Source organism: Rhea pennata, chromosome 23, assembly GCF_028389875.1.
Source record: "Rhea pennata isolate bPtePen1 chromosome 23, bPtePen1.pri, whole genome shotgun sequence".
NCBI classification, from domain to species: Eukaryota; Metazoa; Chordata; class Aves; order Rheiformes; family Rheidae; genus Rhea; species Rhea pennata.
Window position 1 is genome coordinate 7010046 of NC_084685.1, and position 18952 is coordinate 7028997.

General features: G+C 67.2%; 1 protein-coding gene across 1 annotated transcript; it reads left to right on the forward strand.

Annotated features, from left to right (window-relative positions):
* Positions 1-2137: 2137 nt before the first annotated feature.
* COL9A2 (collagen type IX alpha 2 chain) lies at positions 2138-18574 on the forward strand. The gene is made up of 32 exons (XM_062594369.1): positions 2138-2209; positions 4046-4120; positions 4863-4898; positions 4990-5052; positions 6378-6431; positions 6799-6834; positions 7042-7065; positions 7578-7631; positions 7915-7968; positions 8159-8206; positions 8789-8845; positions 9014-9067; positions 9456-9509; positions 10036-10089; positions 10237-10290; positions 10385-10438; positions 10842-10895; positions 11090-11143; positions 11388-11441; positions 11615-11659; positions 11774-11827; positions 12606-12659; positions 12734-12787; positions 13545-13616; positions 14337-14372; positions 15246-15290; positions 15583-15615; positions 16216-16362; positions 16804-16858; positions 16942-17130; positions 17555-17632; positions 17720-18574. The coding sequence occupies exons 1-32, from the start codon at positions 2138-2140 to the stop codon at positions 17923-17925; spliced, it is 2073 nt and encodes a 690-aa protein (XP_062450353.1). The 3' UTR covers positions 17926-18574.
* The last annotated feature ends 378 nt before the right edge of the window (positions 18575-18952 follow it).

The following is an 18952-nucleotide window of genomic DNA, read 5'->3' on the forward strand; positions in this document are numbered from 1 at the left end:
CAGGCTATGGGATGGGGAGCAGGTTGTGGAATGGGAGACTGGCTGTGGGGTGGGAGGGCAGGCGATGGGTTGGGGGATGGAGACTGGGGCTGATACGGAGTGGGGTGACCAGCTATGGGGTGAAGGGATTGGAGCCTGCAATGGCAGCCGTGGGGCAAAGAAAGGGGAGTGGGGCTGGCTGTAGAGTGCCGAGAGTGGCTCTAGGGCAGGGGGGCTGAGCAGTGGGGCAGCACCTGGAGGAGGAGGAGGAGGAGGAGGAGGAGGGCCCATCACTGCCTCCCGCGCTGTGTCTCGGCCCCACCAGCTGTGCCCGAGATCTCTGCCCCACGGAGGAGCTGTGCGGCCTCGGGCCCCATCCCCGCCGCCCTCCCTGGGCCCCTGTCCCGGAAATCCCCGTGCGGGGCACGAGGCCGTTCAGGGGCCCCAACGGCGTCCCCCTGATCCCGCTCCTGCTGCTGCACCGCACGCTGGGGCGGCACCAGGGCTGCGCGGGGCTCTGGGGAGGGAGCGCGGGCGCCGAGGCAGCGCCAGCCTCCGCTGCTGGCGCGGACCCCAGGCAGAGCTACTCCTGCCCCAGAAAGGCCCCGGGCGCAGCGGCACCGCTGCGGTCTCTGCATCAGGCACAAAGCAAAGATACCCCAGCGGCTGCAGGAGTGGGAAGGATCCAGATTTAGATGCTCTAAAAACAAGGTGCTTTCAGCCTAAAGACTGAAGAGTTTTTGTTCCAGGCTGGGAGGCCGGGGGGGAAGCGCCTGCCTGCTCCGCCGGGCAGAGGAGCAGCGAGGGCGGCACCTCCTTCGCCGTGCCCGAGCGGAGATGCAAAGACTGAAAGAAGGAGAAGGAGCCGCGTTTCCAGGCCCCCCGCCCGCGGCGGTGCTCCGCCAGCCCTCGCGGAGCCGCCCTCGCCGATCCGTGTGCTGGGATATTCCCGCCTGCGCAGGGAAGGATGTGCCACGGGCCAGACTCGGCGGGGAGCCGAGCAGAGCCAGCCGCCCCGGTCCGCGCGGGCGCAGGGGTTCAGCGTGGGGCCTTCAAGCCCTCCGCGAGGAGGAGGAGGAGGAAATGACAAGGCTGAATCACCGCCGGGTTTCCTGCAAGGCCCGGGCGAGCGCCGAGCGGGGCTGCGTCCACGCGGCGCGGAGGCCGGGGCCGCTGGCAGCCCGGGCGAGAGCGGGCGGGGGCGGCAGGGCGCAGAGAGCAGCGCGGGGGCGCGGAGCGGCCGCCGCGCTCGGGCCAGGGCCAGGGCCAAACCGGGGGCGCGAATCAGCCCCGCTCACCTGGGACACGTCCCCGGGCCGACGCGGGCACCTGGCTTTGCCCGGGGCCGGCTGCGGTCGCCGGCCGTGGCAGGACACGCCGGGGATGTGGGGGAACGGGACGGAGCGGGGGGGAAAAAAATCTGGGAAATGGCTAGAAAATCAAGGCGGGAGCTTTATGTATTTAAGAGCAAATATTGGTTGTTTCTTACGTGGGTGCCAGGGCCCTGGGCTCGCCGGCCTCGCTCCGTCGTTGCGCAGCTCTGCCCCAAGCGATCGCTCCGGCAGCTGGCACGCGCGTAAGCGAGCCTGGCGCGAGGCACGGCACCCGCGCGGCGCGGGAAGGCGGCCGGGGCCGCGGCGCGGGAGCCGCGCTGCCCGTCTTCCCGCGGAAACGAGCCTCCTTCCCTGCTGGGCGCGTCCCTAGCAGAGGTGCCCGCTTGCTTTCCTGGAGCCGCCCTGAATCCCTGGGGGGTTTCATCCCCCTGAGACCTGCCTGGTGCAGGCTGGACCCCCCCCCAGGCCGTGCGGGTCGCGCCGGGCACCTTGCCTGCACCGCAGCCGTCCCGGGCAGCTCGTGCCAACAGGCGCCAGGTCGGCAGCCGGCACCCTGGCCCGGCCGGCGCAGCCCAAAATAGCTGTGGGCCTACCCTGCGGGGCGCGCGGGGGGGGGGCGTGCGGCGCGGGGGCCACCCTCGGCTCCGGGCTGCTCCATATTAATGAGCCTGGCCCCTTCCTCCTCCTTCTCCTCCTCCTCCTCCTCCCGGGGCTGCTCGGTGGGCTGGCGGGGGCTCGCGCCGGGGCGGGCAGTCGGGGCTGCCGCACACCTGGGCGCCGCGCGAGCCGGGCCAGCAGCGCCGCGCGCTTGCGGCACCCTCGCCATGGCCGGCTCCCCGGGCAGCATCAAGCTCTGCCTCCTGCTCCAGGCCGCCGGGCTCTGCCTGGCCCAGCTTGTAAGTGCTCTGCTCTGTGCCCCCGCGCGGCCGCGCCGCCCCGGCCCCTCGGCCCCCGGCCCCTCTCGGCCGCCCCGCTCGTTTTTCCACCCCTTCTGCTCGCTCTTCCCTCGCACGGGGGGCACGGCACCAGCCCCGGGGCCTGCCCGGGTGGAAAGCTGCCAGCAGCCCCGCGCAGGGCGCCGGGCCGGGCTGCGCGGTTAACCTCTGCCCGGCTGCCGTTCGGCACCGCTGGCTGAACGCTCTGCTTTCCCTTTGGGGTGCGATCGGCGCTTTCTCCACCGTTTCTGCTCCCGCCGCCGCAGCGCCCAGCGCTTTGGCCTCCTGCGCCCCGGGAGCGGCGCGCTGGGGTCCGGTAGCCAGCGGCACCGGGGGCTTTGGCAGGGCTCTGCCCGCCGCTGCGGCCGGGAAGGGCTCGAGCCCGGGATGCTCGGCGCAGGGAGAGGCCCTGGCAGGTCCGCGGGCATTTCCCGAGGGGGAGCAGGGATTGAGCGCAGCAGCGGAGGCGGCGCGAGTCGGGGTCCCGGAGGGTCCCCCAAACTTCCCCAAAGACGGGAGAAAATGAATCAGAGAGGAAAGAGCAAGCAAAGGAGCCGTTCCCCAGCGCTGCCGAGTGTGCGGGGAGGGGAGGCAGCGCTCCCCGCAATCGCACCCGCCAGGAGAGAGGCTGAGGCCGCCCAGGCGCCAGAATCGGACTTAAAGAAGTGAAAGGTTTGGGGAAACGGCCCCGGGGAAGAGGGGCCGGGCCGGGCCGCCCGCGAAGGCAGCCTGCCTCTGCCGCCGGCCGGGGAGGGTCCCGCGGCTGCCCCGGCGCCGGGGGCCGGCGGGACCTGCGCCGCGGAGCGGGCTCGAGCCAGCGCCCGGCGCTCGGGGAGCTCCCGAACAAAGAGCCGTTTGGAAGCGGCTCGGGCAGGACAAAGGTGCTATTCACGGGTGCTCCAGGCGGCCCGCTCCCGCCCGGGCCGGAGCGGGGGGGTGCCACGGTGAAGCCAGGGGCTCTCGTGGTCCGGCGCGCAGACGAGCAGGACCGCTCATCCTCGCAAGCTGTGCTTTAAAATAAATAAGCCTCGAAGAAGAGCGGAGCCCCCGGCCGTGCCAGACACAGGCAGCCTGTCTGAGTTGCGTTTTGAAGAACACCGGGGTTTCAGTCTCCGGGAGCAGAGTCTCTTCCCTGAAAACGCCCCGTTAGGATAACAGAGGTTTATTTGCAAAGCTCTTCCTAGGGAGTCCTGGAAAAACCTCAGAGCTGGAGGCCAGGCTGCTCCTGGAGCTCCCCCGACGCGGGCTGAATGGCGCTTTTGTGAGACGCTGGAGAGCGGTGCTGCAGAGGCACCGCCGCACCGGCCCCGGGCAGGGGGCCAGGCGCGGCGCAGGGCGCGCACGGAGGCCGGGAGCCCGCTCCCACCGCGGGCTCCCGCTCCCCGTTCAACGCCCGCCGCCTCCGGCGTCGAAACGCTGCCGGCGCGAGCCCTGCGCTCGGGGCCAAGGCACCTTTGCCGACGCTGCCGTTGCCCTGCGGAGCCCGTAGGGCGGGAGCCCCGCCGGCACCTGGGAATTACCCCCGTTCCCCCCAGCACGGCCCGGGGCCACCAGGGAGCTGGTAGTTTAGGCGGGCAGGGGGACTTTCCCAGGGTTTCTCCATGCATGCTCTTGCGGGGGCCTTCGGGACGGGACGGGCGGCCGGGGGCGGGCGGCAGGGGAGCAGGAGCAGCCGCTGCGCGCCGGGGGCTGCTCGCGCCGGTGCCCGCTCTCCGGGGCCGGGTGCCGCGCGCCGCCTCCCCCGCGCCCTGCCAGCGTCTCCGGGCTGATGCCAGCCCTGCCTCTCTGCCCCCTTAGCGAGGTCCGCCAGGAGAGCCTGGCCCGCGAGGGCCCCCCGGTCCGCCAGGAGTGCCGGGAGCCGATGGCATCGACGTGAGTACGGGGCTGCGGGGAGGGCCGGGGCCGCGGGCACGGGGCGGGGGGACGCTGCGTCGGGGCAGCGGCTCCCGGCGGGGAGCCAGCAGCCCCCAGGGCGCAGCCCGGGCTCGGTCTCGGCTTCCAGACTCGCGGGGCGATGGAGACACCCGAGCGCCCGGCGAAGGCTCCGGCTGAGCCTTGAGAAACGTGCTGGCAGGGGCCGGCGGCCGCAGCCTCCTAAACACCTTGGGAAACGGAGTCTGAGCTGCTTTTGGCGGGGCGCAGCGATAGGGAGCTTGTCGTGCGAGGCGAGCGCCGTCCCGCGTGCCCATGGCAGGGTACAGAGGAGGGTGCCGGGGTGCCCCTGCCGAGGGGTGCCGGCGGGGGGCAGCGTGCCCGGATGCGGGTGCCCGTGCAGCCGTGGCCCCGGCGCCGAGACCCTCGTGGGGAGCCCGAACACAGGGGCGATCTGTGAGCGAGCAGAAAGCGCCTTTCTTGTGCGCCTCGCCCCAGGCTCCGCCTTGGCCCCAGGGTGTTATTTCAGTGCTATTTATACCCCAAAAGCCACAGCCTTCCTGCAACCGCACCGAAGCGCTCTGTGTTCCTGGCTCCAGCCCCGTCCTGGCCTCCAAGCCGGGGGGGATCCTGCATCTCTCGTTGGCTTTGGGAGGGCATAGGAGGACGTGGAGCCAGCCCTGAGCACCGCCAGCACCCGGAGGGTGAAACCCCCCTTTTATAACCTGCTTCTCTTTCCCAGGGTGACAAAGGCTCGCCCGGAGCGCCTGGGCCCGCGGTGAGTACGCGTGCCTCCTTCCAAGCTCGTGCGTTGCCTCACCCCTTTGCAAAGAGCTGCCTTTTAATTTGACCACCTGCCTCTTTTAAAGGGTGCCAAGGGGGACCCCGGAGCGCCCGGCCCGGACGGGCCCCCAGGGAAGCCAGGCATCGACGTGAGTACAGCCCCTTGCCTTCCCGGCGCAGCCCCGAGCCGAGCGGGACCTCGGCAAGCTCCGCTGGTCTCCCGGCTCAGGGAGCAGGAGGCTGGCTGGGGCCGAGCTGCGGCGTCTGAGCCCGCTGCTCCCCGGGGTGCTGGGAGTTACTAGCTCTGCCCTGCGCTGGAGGCAAAGGTGACCCCGCCGAGACCTGAGATGTCTCTTCTCAAGCAAAGCGTGGAGGAGCTTAGCGCAGTGCCGCCGGGGCTCCCGAGGGCTACGGCCCTTGGATCCTTTTCTGCTGCGCATGAGAAAGTGCCCAAATCCCCTCGTGCGGCCGCTCAAAGCGCCTTTATGTTCACAGCAGGAAATGCAGGCAGAGCTCAGCACCTCCGCGGAGCTCGCGGGCTGCAGCTGCCACCCTGCGCCCCGCCGCCCCCGGCTCCCGAAAGAGCACGTCCCCCCTCCGTCCCCCACGGGGCTGGATCTCCTGCCCGGGACAGGAACCCACCTAAAAAAAAGAAAGCAAGAGCCTTTTCCTTAACTGCAGCTGCTGCTCCGAGCCCCGGTTCAGATCCCTTTCCCGTCCGTGTAAATCTGGAGTAACTCCCGGGGTGCCCGCTTTGGGCGGGAGGGGAGCGGTACCCCCGCGTGCGGTGCAGGCAGGGTGCCGGGGTGCCGGGATGCCGGGGTGCCGGAGTGCCGGGGCCCTCTTCCGCATCTCCGGACGCTCCTTCGTAAAAAGTTAGGTTTTAGTTATTCTTCGATAATAAATGAATAGAATAGTAATGTCATTATCAGCACGCATTATCCATCCAGGCTAATCCGCCCTACAGCAGATCTCAGCTGCGTTGGGCAAAGCGCAGAACCGAGCCGGGCTGAGCGAGCGCCTTGGCGCTGCCGCTGGCCCCGGGCGCTTGGCAGCGGGCGGGAATTAGGCCAGGCGATGGGCGTAGCGCGAGCGATCGGCTGCGGAGATCAGCCGCCCTCCGTGGCAAGCCGGGCGCAGCCCTCGGCGATGCTGGTGGAGCCGGCGCGCTGCTCGGACCCGCGCGGGGGTAGCTGGGCTCCCAGAGGGGCCGCGGTCCCGGCTGAGCCCCCCCGGGCGAGGAGCCTGCTGCGATTTGTACCCGGCCCGTTTGCACCGTCAGGGCTTCACGCCAGCACCGTCGGGTTTGGTACCCGGCATCACGGGTCCGGACAGACACCGCGTCCCCGCTCGAAACCCTCCGGGGTGACGGAAGCAGCCCCGACAGAAATGCCGGGAAGCGCTGGGGAGCAGAGCGGCGCGGCGGCGAGGGGGGCAGGCGCGGCCGTGACCCCCGGCGTCTCTCCTCTCGCAGGGCCTGACGGGAGCCAAAGGAGAACCGGGGCCCGTCGGCGGGCCAGGAGTTAAAGTGAGTGCGGGCAGCGCTGGGGCCGCTCCCTCGGGGCTCTGCCCCGGCCTTCCCGGGGAGGGAGGGTTGGGAGGGGACGCGCTGGGGCAGCGCTGGGCTGCGGCAGGGCGCCGGGGCTCCATCCCGCCGGGGCGGGACCGACGGCGTGAGCTCCCCTGCTTTGCCGTCGCCGTGCTGGTCCCGTCCGCCCCGGGCGGAGCAAGGACACGGGGCAGACTGGGGTGCACCAAGTCCCGCTGCTGCAACAGCACGTGGCACGCCGGGCGGCCGGCGGGGGACCGGGGCCCCGTGCCCCAGGGGCCCTGCAGCGCGCGCCGCGCCCAACGCTCCCGGTTCGGCTCCTGACTCTCCCCTGCTTTCCCAACAGGGCCAGCCCGGACTCCCAGGGCCGCCGGGGCTGCCCGTGAGTATCCGCCTCTCCGGCGGGTGACGGCGGCGCGACGCGCCGGCTCCCGGGGGAGCGGTGCCCAGAGCAGGCTTTGCTCCCCGGCCGCGTCCCGGGGGTGGCTGGATGCCGCCCCCTCGCCCTGCCCCGCGCGGGGCAAAGGCTCTGCTGGCTTTTGGCGGGGTTGGGGGATGTGGGCCCACAGCGTCTTCTTTCTTGTTTCAGGGCCCTTCGCTGCCAGGACCACCCGTAAGTGCCGTGCCGGCGGGGCTGGGGTGGTCGGCCGGGACGCCCGCTCGGGGGTGTGTGGGGAGACGTCGGATCTGGGCCCCTGCAGAGGGGGACTGGCGTCCCCGAGCTCCCTCCAGCCCTCTGCCATCCTGGGGCTCGGCCCAAGGCTCGGGCAGGGCGAGCCGAGTGCTCGTGGAGGGCCGCGTGGCCGGGGGTCAGCTGGACCCTCTCACAGCTGGTTCTGCACCGGAGCCGGGAAGGGTGCACAGCTCCCGGGGTGTCTCAGCCTTGCTGGGACGTGACGGTGTCGTGAATGCGGCAGCGCAAGGACGAGGTGGGGCCACGGGCAGCCGGCGAGCCCGAACGCTGGTGGGGTCAGTATGTCTGCGGTGGGGACGCTTCGCGGGACCCGGCAGGTGACGGGGGGCTCGGCGGGCGAGGCTGGGTTAGGAGCCCTCCGGGGCGGGTTTCAGCACACGCCGTGCTGGGGTGCACCGAGGCGTTCAGTGAACGTCCCTCTTCTTCCTCAGGGGCTCCCGGGTCAGGTTGGACTGCCTGGGGAAATCGGAGCGCTGGGACCCAAGGTGAGGGCTGCTCCCGCGCCGCCCCGGCGGCTCTCCCCTCCTCGCCAGCGCGGTCCGTCCCGCGGCGCTTCGGGCATCTGGATAACCATATCCACAGGGATATGCCGGGCGAACGCGGGCGAGCGCAGTCCCAGCGTGCGGACGGGGGGGTCCCGCCCGCAGCCGTTTCCCATGGGTGCCCGGTCTCCGCTGCTTTATTGCTCCCTCTCTGCCCTGGCTCCCGCTGTAGCCATCAGCCTTCCCGTTCCTAACGTCTCCTTCCCTTGGGGCTCTTCCTTCCTAGGGCGATCCCGGACCCGATGGCCCGCGGGGTCCCCCAGGCCCTCCTGGGAAACCTGTGAGTACCTCCGCTGCCCGAGCAGGGCTTCGTGCGGGAGGGAGACCCTGTCCCCGTCCTCCAGCAGCCAGGGCGGGTGCCGAGCCCCAGCGCGGGCTGCAGGGACGCGGCCGGGCTGAGCCAGCTCGGCCCCGAGCGTGGCCGCGGCCGCTGCCGCAGCAGGAGCCTGATGGGCTCTGTCTCCGTGCAGGGCCCCCCAGGACACATCCAGGGACTGGAAGGCAGTGCTGATTTCTTGGTAAGAGCTGCAGTTACCACCTGCTTGCAACAGGCCTCGGCAGTTTAGCGAAGGCCGGGAGGTTGTACCGTGCATTGGCTGGAAACACCTTAGCCGCAGTAATTTGGTAGCAGCATGGAGACGGCGGGGAGCAAACTTCAGCTCCTGAAGCGCCGGTCTCGGACCGCGCCGGCGGCATGGCAGGGGTTGGTGGGTGGCTCCTTCCTTGAAATTCCCGCACAGCTGGGAATTGAGGCGCTGCGGAGCCCTGGCAGGCTGCAAACGGAGGCCTGATGCTGGTCCGACCTCTGGCCGCGGCGCGGACCGTGCCCCGCGCGGCTGCACCTCCCGCGCTGGCTGCTCGCGTGAGCATCCCGCGCCCGGAGCCGGTCCCGTCGCCCCGTGCTGGTGCAAAGGCGGTGCAAAGCGGCTGCCTTCTGCGGTGCCGATCGTGCGGGGAGGAGCAGGGTCTGCAACAGCAGGGTGCCGCGAGCGGGTGCCCCCCGCGGGGTCCTTCCCTCGCCGGCCACAGGGCCAGGGCACGGCTTCTCCGCGGCTTTGGGCCGATTCCCGGTCAAGACGTGCATTTGTTTTCCCCACCAGTGTCCGACCAACTGCCCGCCGGGTCCCAAGGGTCCCCAAGGACTGCAGGGACTGAAGGTGAGGCCGCGCGCGGGCGCCGGGAGCTGGCGCACGCCCCGGGCGGGCACGTCGCCGGCGGCGCTGGCTCCGGCGGCTGCCGGCCCCGGCCGAGCTGCGCGCCCCGCCAAGGATGCTGCTCCGAGCCTGGCGCGCGGGGCAGCTCACGCTCTTGCTCCTCTCCCGCAGGGACACAGGGGCCGGCCCGGCGCCCTCGGAGAGCCCGGCAGGCAGGGCCCGCAGGTGAGCGCCGCCGGGTCCCGGACCGCCTCGCTGGCAGCGTCCGGACCGGGGGCGAGTGCCCCGTCGCCCGGGGAGGCAGAGATGGGGCTGAGGGCACGGAGACCGCGGGGGGAGCAGGGGTGGCGCGGAGGGGAACGGGCTGGAGGGAGGAGGCTGAAGGGAGAGGAGCTCCGAGGAGACGAGGAGGCAGCTCCTGGGCTGGGAGGAGGAGGGCGCTGGCGTTGATCTTCCCCGGAGCGCATCTCCCAAGGAGGATGGGGCTTCCCACACCCGTCCCCAAGCCCCCGCGGGTCCCGGCTGAGGGGGGTCGTGTCCTGAGCCGACGCCGGGGCGGCCGATACCCCCGCGTCACCCGTGCTCACGTCTCTCCTCTCCGGCTCCCTCCCAGGGCCCCAAGGGCGACGTCGGTGTCTCCGGAGAGCAAGGCGTCCCCGGCCCGCCGGTAACGTATTAATCTCCATTTGCCGCTGTTGCCGCCGGGTGCTTGGGGCCAAGCGGCGTGGGGACGCGACCAGCCCGGCGCGTCCCCGGCTCCTCGGGCGGCGGGGGCGCGGGCGCCGCGGGGCCCCTCGCTCCCCGGCACCCTGCCGAGACGGGGGTCGTGCCGCCCCGCTCCCTGCGGGGACCCGGGGATTAAGTTGTTTGAGATTGCCGAGCGCTTTGAAGATGAAAAGCAATTAGCGGGCTGAGCCCCTCGATCCGGGGAACGAGCAAAATCCCTTTGAAGCAGCCACGCTCGGGGAAGGAGCGGCAGCCCGCGCCCGCTGCTGCCGGCCGGCCGGCAGCTGGGCAGGGCCTGCCTGGCGCTCACGGAGCCGGGAGCGCGCCCCACGGCAAAGCGCCTCATGCTGGGCAAAAATCACCGGCTCCCAACATCACCTTCGCTTTTAATTGCTGTTTCCTCCTGGGCTGCTTCTGGGGTGAGATCCGGTTTCCGGCTAAGCCTGTTTTCGGTTTGTTCCCTGCAGGGACCGCAGGGCCTGAGGGGTTACCCCGGCGTGGCGGGACCCAAGGGCGAGACGGTAAGCGCCCGCCGGGACGGCGCGGCCGCGGCGCCTGGCTCCCGCGTGCTCCCGCCGGGACGGCTCCGCCTTTCCCGCGGCCGGCGGGGAGCGGGGCTGGGGGTTACGCGGCAGGGACTGACCCCTGCTGCGCTTTTTTTTTTACAGGGTCCTGCTGGCTACAAAGGGATGATCGGGACCATCGGAGCCGCCGGGCGGCCGGTGAGCGCCGAACCTCGTTCCCGGGGCTGCCGGGCACGGGGCGGGCGGGTGGCCCCGCGCTCCCCGCTCAGCCCCTGCCTTTCTCGTCCCGCAGGGCAGGGAAGGCCCCAGGGGACCGCCCGGGGAGCCCGGCGAGAAGGGAGAGCTGGTAGGTACCGTGCTTCGCCGCTGAGCATCCCCTGCCTGCCCCTTAGCTCCGTCAGACTCCGGGCTCTTCCCTTGCCCGGACAGGAATGCCACCGGCTTTCATCCCATGCAAACAGGATTAGAGACCCCCTGGCCGGGGGAGAAGACTCAAACTGGAGATTTTGGCTGGCTCTGAGTTTCCCAGCTCACTCCTCAGAGCGAGGGCACGAGCAGGGGATGCTGGCGATGGGGACCCTGCGCCCGCCTCGCCCGGGAGCGAGTCCCCTCGGACACCCTCTCCTGGGCTGGCGCCCTCGGTCCTGCCAGGACCGGTGCATCCCCTTGAGCCCGAGGGCAGGGACACGACCGTCCCGGGCTCTGCACCAAATAACTGGTTAGATAACACTTGCTCTCTCCCGGTGCAGGGTGGCCGTGGCATCCGCGGTCCCCAAGGAGACGTCGGCCCCAAGGGGGAGAACGTAAGTACAGCCGCCCTCCAGCTGGGCCCCTCGGCGGTGCTTCGGGCAGAGCTTTGGTGCTGAGCCCATGCAAGGAGGGGGCCGGAGGTCCCCAGGCAGAGGAGCCTCTTGCTCCAGCGCGGGCTGGCTTGCCCAGCCCAGCCCGGTGCCCCTCTTGGAGGTGCCGCCCCGACCGAGTCTCGCTCCTTCCGCAGGGTCTCCCGGGCATCGACGGCAAGGACGGCACGCCGGGAATCCCAGGCGTGAAGGTGAGGCGCCGCGCCGGCTGCCCGGGCTCCGCGGAGGGAGCGGACGCCTGCTGCTCCTCCTTCGGGTGCCTGCTGGATGTAAAGGGGACGGCAGGCAGCCCACGCTCGACGTGGCGTCTCCCTGCCCGCGGGGGTCCGGCCGGCCCCGCGGCGGAAAGGGAGCGCGGTCGCCCTCGTTTGCTCCCCGGAGGCTTGTCCTCGCCCTTCCCTGCCGTGCGGCAGCGCCTCCTCCTTTGCCTTGCAGGGCAGCGTGGGACAGGCCGGCCGCCCGGGGCTTCCAGGCCACCGGGGACAAGCTGTGAGTAGGGCATGTAGGATGCCCCCAGGTGGTACCCCGACACTCACGGGGGTGGCACCCAGGGGTCCCCCGTCCCCGAGACCTGCTCGGGCGCGGGGCGGGCACCCAGCGCGGGTGCTGCCTGCTGGCGCAGGGTGATGCTCAGCACGGTGACGCCGGTTTTGTTTCCGCAGGGCTTGCCGGGCCAGCCGGGAAGCAAAGGTGGCCCCGGAGACAAGGTGGGTCAGCGAGCCGCGGAGCCGCCGGGGCGCCGGGAGCCCTCCGGGAGCGGCGGGTCTGCAGCCTCGCTCGCTCCCTCTCCCTGCTCTTGGTCACGCCGGTCTCTTTTGCAGGGTGAACCGGGTCCTCGAGGCCAGCCAGGTGTCACTGGTGCCCCCGGGCAAATTGTAAGTAAAGAGATGCCATCTCTTTCCTAATGGGAAATGCCGAGGCCTGGTTCCTAATGGGAATCTCTGGCACTGCTCCCAGCAGCTCGGGCAAAGCCTCCTTCCGGCCAGCCCGGGGTTTGTTTTCTCTCTCTCTTTCTCTTTTTCGCCTATTTGCTGTCAAATAGAGAACAGAATTGGACGCTTTCCCTCCGCAGCCCTCCTCCTTCCCTCCGCCCCCCGCTATCTGCAGCAGGGGATGTGCTCGGAGGAGCAGCATTGGCAGCAAATGCAAACCTTGTGAGCATGACTCAGGGCCTGCAATAAACCCTTGGAAAGAAGCAGGTTGTCCACAGACATCTGTTTTTAGCAGGCACGAGCTTTCTCGGAGACTGCTACATCCCCGTGGTGCTGGGTCTGTGTGGTGGCTCCCGTGCAGCCCCTCCACAGGGCTCGTTTGCCTGGCATCTCCCAGATCCTCTCTCTGGCTGTGTCCCGTCCACTGGCACCTAGAAGCGGCCAGGACCAGTGTCTGCTGATCCCCCCATTGCCCGTAGGGTGCTGCTCAGACCGCAGCATCTTCTGTCACTCTGCTGGTGGCTTCACGTGGCTGTGGGGCACAAGGGCTGGCCTTGGGAAGGCCACGGGGCACCCGTCCTGCCACAGTCTCCACCTGGAAAGCGTGACGGGCAAACGCTTGTGCACGAACACAAAACAAGGCAGCTCTGTCACCCCCTGAGTTACCCGTTTGCAGCCCCTCGTGGGAATAATGCCCCGTTCTGGATATTTTCGCTCTTAGGGTGAACCAGGACCTCGGGGTGAACAAGGACCACAGGGTGTCCCTGGGCCAAAGGTGAGTCCGGGAAGCCGCGGGACGCGTGCCTGCGTGGTGACAGGCCCCTGACTGTCTTCCTTCGGTCTCTGCAGGGAGATCGGGGCGAGCGAGGCCTCGTGGGTCCCCCGGGGGATCAGGGCAGAGTGGTGAGTACGCGCTGGGCCCCCTTCCGGGGCTCGGGACCCAGAGCGTGTGGTGGGAAAGGGCTTTGTCCGTCCCCGGAGCCGCAGGGCTGCAGGCGGGGGGAGGCCGTGCTGCTGCAGCCGAGGCTTTAGGGCTGGGACCGCTGCACACCTCCCCTTTGATCACCGTCGAGCTTAATTGCTAGCCCCGTCCTACTGCGCGTGGCCAGACAGGGTGAGGGATTAGCCAGCAGGGCAAATAGCGCAGGGATTAGCAGTCCCCAAGGGCTGGCGGTGTTTTCAGCCCCACCAGGAGTGGAATTTCCTCCTAGGGCACCCAGCAGGGACACCGCTCCGCTCTTCCTGGAGCCTTTCCCAGCCTGGAAAATAGCCCTAAAGTGACCTGGGAACGATACACAGAGAGGGCAGGAGGTGTCCGGCTGCCTGGGGCCTTCCTCCCTTGGGCTGGTCATCTCCCAGGCCTCCTGCAGCGGAGGCTGCCCAGTCTCCCCAGTCGGGAAGGCCTGGGAACGTGTCTGCATGGCGCAGGGCCGTGTCTCACTGCTGCTGCTCGCGGTCTCAGCGGCATCCAGCAGAGCCTTCGTTATCTGCCCGCGGGTAATCCTCAGCATGGTTGCCTCAAACCAGAGTCACCACAAAGGTCTACCTTTGTCCAGCTCTTTTACTAGAGAATTTCTCCGGCTGAAGATCCATTTCTTTTCTGTAGCTGCTTCTCATTCACCCTAATTTTCTCTTTTCCGTGTGTTATATTCATTTTCAGGGTGCTAAAGGGGAACAGGGCCCTCCAGGAATCCCAGGACCCCAAGGCTTGCCAGGAGTCAAAGGAGACAAGGTGATCACCCTGCCGCTCCTGGCTCTGGAGCAGTCAGCAATGAGGGGGTTTGTTAAGGAAGAGCAGAAGGGAGAAGCGCCCTATGAAGTTCTTTAAAGAAGGTTCTTGCAAGAAAAGTGAATCTCTGCAGAAACCTTTACTGTTGGAGAGACAAGTGGTAAATCCAGCCTGAGCCGTACGGAGCAGCCGCACCGCAGGGCCGTGGGGTTTGATGGGCAGGCAGTGGGTGTACTCGCCGGGGGAGTGAGGTGGGTGAGCAGATGTGGAAGATGGGGACAGAGCAGTGGGCATGGTGGAGGGGAGGAGATGAACGATGAAGACGAGATGACAGTGCAGGGACTCAGGACTGAGTCACTTGCAACATTTCTCCTAACACACCAGATCTGTTTTAGAGCTTGCTGCAGGATTCTGAATTTGCTCAGAGCTGGGGCCACAGGAAACATGTTCCTTAGACAGGGCAAGCCGGGATCTAGCTTTAGTGCAGAGGGTTGAGACATCAGGAGAGCAGCTCGGTAGGCAGGAGGTATCTGAGCCTGGTGGGAAGCCCAGAATGGAGCTTTTAACAGATAAGATTTTGGTGCCCACGATGCCTGTCAGATCCACCTTGCGGCACCATATGAATCCCTCCCTACCTGCAGCCCTCACGCCCAGCCCCACACGTTTCCTCCCTCCCTCCCTTGCCCGCTCCCAGGTCTCACCGCACTCTCTCCTCTCCTCTAGGGCTCCCCAGGAAAAACTGGCCCCAAAGGTGGTGTTGTGAGTATACGCTTCTCCTGCCGCTGCGCTGGGTGACTCGGGCAGCCCCGGGGGGAAAGGGGCTGCCGCCTGCGTTTGACAGGGCTGGTGCCCACCTCTGGCCATGGTCTTTAGCCAGGGTGACTCGGCCGGGTGCTCCCAGCTGCAGGGTGGTAGCTGCCAGCTGGGACTCCCTAACCTCCGCTTCATGGCATGGGTAGCTTTGCAATAAAACTTTGATTTATTTCAAAGGCATTTTCCCCTTTCCATGGGAAAGCTGGAAGTATCTTATTTCCTTCCCCAAAAGTAAAATGTTTTCTAAACTGAGCAATTTGGCAGGGTCTTGCACGCAGCTTGTCTTGTGGCAGCAGTTTGCAGACTGCGTTCAGCCTTACTGATCCCCTCCCAGAACTGTCTGCATTCCCAGGACTAGCTGGCTTGAAGCAAGTCTCGTATGAGCCCTGCGTGGGCTCTGAGTATGCAGAGGGTGACACGAGCAGTGATGCTCGTTAGTGGGCTGGAGCACCAGGTTAGGGGATGATGCACGAGACTGTAAAAGCTGTAGCTCTGGATCCCATAATGCACGAACTGGAGGGTCGGTGCTGCGGGCAGAGGTGGGCGCTTGCCCGCCTGCCTCCATTTGCTCCCGAGCATCAGGCAGCCTGATGAACCACTGAAGCAGAGATGCTAAAGATCTTCCTCCCACTGGAGAGAGCTGGTGGAAGGACCAGGCTTTTGTGTACCAGCCCCTTGGGCATCCCCCATGGCTGTGTCTGCAAGTATCTGCACAGACAAAAAGCAGATCTAAAACAGCAGGCCAGAAAGAATGATTAAAATTGCTCCAGAGAAGGTGAGTGGTGGTGAAGTTTCACGACTCTTCTGTCTTTCCTCCAGGGAGACCCAGGTGTTCACGGCCTCGCGGGGGTGAAGGGAGAGAAGGTGGGTACCTGCAGAACAGGCCTGGTGGAGGGTTTCTTGGGTTGAAGGTGAGGGAGGGGTGGCAGATGTGGTTCCCTGCACCCACAGCCCTGCACTACGTGCCCAGTGCAGCTCATGTGGCCAGCTGGTGAGCGTGGGGACACGAGCCTTTCCCTGCTGGCACCCATTGCTTTGTGCCTGCCTCCTTGCCGTGCCGCACTGGTGGCTGCGTCTTGCCCCAGCTCAGGGCCTCAGCAGTGTTTGTAGATTTGTGCGGTTTCCCGATTGCATTTCTTGTATCTTCTGTCCCCAGGGTGAATCAGGCGAGCCAGGGCCAAAGGGACAGGTGAGCGGCAGTGGCTTTAGGAGACGGCGATTCCCCGCACCTTCTCTCAGGGTGGCTCTCCAGGACTCCCCAGAGCCTTGGGGCCACGAGGGCCGGGATGAGGTTTACTCAAAACTAGAGGCTCTCTTCCTGTCCCACGACTGGTTTCCACGAGCTGGCTCACACTGGGAAACCGCCTGCCTTGTGCCAGTCCTGGCCGGCTTCCCCGTGGCAGGGTTTCCGTTTCGGGATGCTCCAGCCTGGGGCATCCTGCCAGCGTAGGGACACAGCCAGCTGGTCCCTTGTCCCTGCTGGAGGTGGCTGCGTTGTGTTGCAGAAAGCATCACTGCTTTGCTGGGAGGCCTCTTGAGCCGGGATCCAGCGGTGCTCTGCTGAGCTGCAAGCCGGTCCACGTCCGCCTGCGTGTTGCATGCTGGCGGTCGGTGACAGCACTTTCACTGGAGATGGGCTTCGAGCGGCCCCAGGCTGCGACCCCGTTGTGGGTGCAGACCCCTGCTGCAAGCTGTGGCTCTCGAAATCCTCACGGTCTTGAGCCCAGACTGTCAAGCGGGCCGGTCGGAGCGTGCCCGGTCCTGACTCCGCTCTCCGTCCCTACCGCAGCAAGGCGTCCGGGGCGAGTTCGGCTTCCCCGGCCCCGCCGGGGACGCAGGCGCGCCGGGCGTGAGAGGCTACCTGGGACCACCCGGCCCGCGAGGACTCGTCGGGGAGCGCGGCGTGCCAGGGATGCCCGGCCAGCGGGGTGCAGCCGTGAGTGACCCTACCCCAGATCCCCCCCAGACCTCCCCATGTCCCCCTCCTGCACCCACGGAGATGGCGATTGGCGGGGTGTCTTGGTTATCTTGTTCAGCTCTGCAGGTTTTTTTCCTCTGAGCTTTTCTTACCAACCACTTCCCTTGGAAAGAGCTGCTGTTCGGCTTGGCTTCGGCCAGCTGAGTCCTTGCAGCCGCCCAGCATTTAGCTTCAGTGCGTATCGTTGCAACTTGCTGGGGGGTGGGATTTAGAGGTGCAAAACGGAGCTGCAGACAGCTGAGCGAGCTGAGGGAAGCGAGCAGGTTGCAGCATGGCTGGGGGGGGGGGCTGAGGTGCTCGTGCCGGGACCGACCGACAAACGGGACGGTCCCGGTCCGGCTGGGGTCCCCAGAGCGGGGAGCGTCCTTTACCGCGTGTCCCCCTTGTCCCCGCTTTCAGGGCCGGGATGCCAGCGACCAGCACATCGTTGACGTGGTCTTGAAGATGCTGCAAGGTGAGTAGCTGGGTGCCGGGGGCGGCTCCGGCTGGGCAGGTCCCACCGTGCGTCCCCAACCCCGGCGCGCGCTTGTCTTACAGAGCAGCTGGCGGAGGTGGCGGTGAGCGCCAAGCGCGCGGTGCTGGGCGGCGCCGGGGCCATGGGGCCGCCCGGCCCCCCCGGCCCCCCGGGACCTCCTGGTGAGCAGGGGCTGCACGGACCCATGGGGCCCCGCGGCATCCCCGGCATCCTGGGGGCCGCTGGGCAGATCGGCAACACGGGGCCGAAAGGTAGGTGGGGGCCGGGGGGGCGGGGGCTCGGCGGTGAGCGTGCTGGGTGGGGGGGGCCTTGCCCAGGGTTGAAGGCAAAAATCGGCGTTGCCCCAGCCTGGCCGATTTATCAACCTGTAGAGTCCTTTTGCTCTGGGATGGTTTCAGTAAAACGGAAACGTCGTACTTGCTTTCGGGACGTGTTTTCCCACCCCCGTCCCCTTCCTGCTGGCCCACCCCGGTCTCAGGACAGCGCATCCTATTTTTTGATCGCCTCCTTGAAACCGAGCGGTTCCCTGGAGCAGCCCGAGCCGGGAACCCGCAGGGAACCCGCGCGCGGGCTGCAGCTCCCCGCTCCGCCCCGCGCTGCCCGGCCCTTGCTGGATTTTTCCGTGTTTCACGCAGCTGTAACACGTCCTTTCCCCCTCCCTTCCTTTTCCTGCAGGGAAGCGAGGGGAGAAGGGCGAGCGCGGCGACGCTGGCCGGGGCCACCCGGGCATGCCGGGCCCGCCGGGGATCCCAGGTAAGCCCTGCGCGGCCGCGGCCACGGCCGCCCCCGGAGCGGCGCCGGCGGCGGGTGCCCGGACCCACGGCGCTGCTCTCGTTGCAGGTCTCCCCGGCATCCCCGGCCACGCGCTCGACGGCAAGGCCGGCGAGCGGGGCCTGCCGGGCGCCCCCGGGGAGGCCGGCCGGCCGGGCTTGCCGGGTCCCGCCGGGCTCCCCGGCTTCTGCGAGCCGGCCGCCTGCTTGGGAGCCTCGGCGTACGCCTCGGCGCGCCTGACGGAGCCCGGCGCCGTCAAGGGACCCACGTACTGAGGAGGCGCCTGAGGCGCGAGACCGGGAACTGCTGCGGACCGAGCTGGAAACCCCCCTCCGGAGGCTGCCGCCTCGGGACTGGGGCCAAAAAGACCAGAAAACTGCAAATACTAGGGAGCGACGTGGCCGGGAAACCTCCGCCCGCCCCAGGCTCCCAACGCGCCCTCTCCCCTCTGGTTACAAGATGGTATTTGGCCATCGGGGAAGCCCGAAGGAGGGAAAAATGCAGCAGTGGGAATTTAATTTGATTTAGCCAGAAATCCCCTCCAACAGCTCGGTTCATGGTGAGGAACAACCTCCCCTTTGCCGTCTGCCTCGGTAGGGTGCATTCGTTACCCCCTCTGCCCGCCCTCCGCTCCCTGTTGCCCCTTCTGAAAGAAATAAATTGGTTTTTATACAAATCCTCTCACTCTGATATGTTCTGCTTGGTGCTGGAGGGGAGGGTTTGTGGCCAATTTCCTTTTTTTTTTTTTGTCCTATTTTTTAAAGAGAAAAGAAGAAATTGTGGTTTGATTATTTAAGAGACTTGCAAGATCCAGCCTTGTTCACTGCTGGGCGCTTCCAGAGCTGTAAATCTTTGTAAAATAGGATTATTTTATAACTATGAACAGAAGAACACCAACTTTTTTTAAAAAGGACAATAAAAACAAGATGGATTTGTAATGAACTGAAACAATGTGTTGATTTCTTTGAGCTGGAGCTTGGTGGTGGAGCTCGCCCCGTCGGCGCGGGGTGGGGGGGGCAGGCCGGTCCCCCCCACGGCACCAGCCGGTGGGGGAGAAAGTGGGTCAGAAACGCATCAGGCACAAGCAAATAACGCCGAGATCACCATGTCCCCTTGCAATCAAGTGGGCCAGAAAACTACTAGCAGCATTGAAAAGGGTATTGATCTCTTAATAGTTAAAAAGGAGGCCTGCAGCTACGACCGGATCCGCAGGTGTCTTTCTCATTATTCCCATCGACAGTAGAAAGGATTAAAGCCCCACAGCGGGAGCAACGGCGCTCCGCTTTGCAAGATAAATAAAAA

Excerpts from the sequence above, each read along its gene's own strand:
- COL9A2 (XM_062594369.1), top strand. The coding sequence starts at position 2,138 with ATGGCCGGCTCCCCGGGCAGCATCAAGCTCTGCCTCCTGCTCCAGGCC. Across the intron at positions 7,969-8,158 it reads CAGGCCCTCCTGGGAAACCT|GGCCCCCCAGGACACATCCA; the intron begins GTGAGTACCTCC and ends GTCTCCGTGCAG. Across the intron at positions 10,439-10,841 it reads CCGGCGAGAAGGGAGAGCTG|GGTGGCCGTGGCATCCGCGG; the intron begins GTAGGTACCGTG and ends CTCCCGGTGCAG.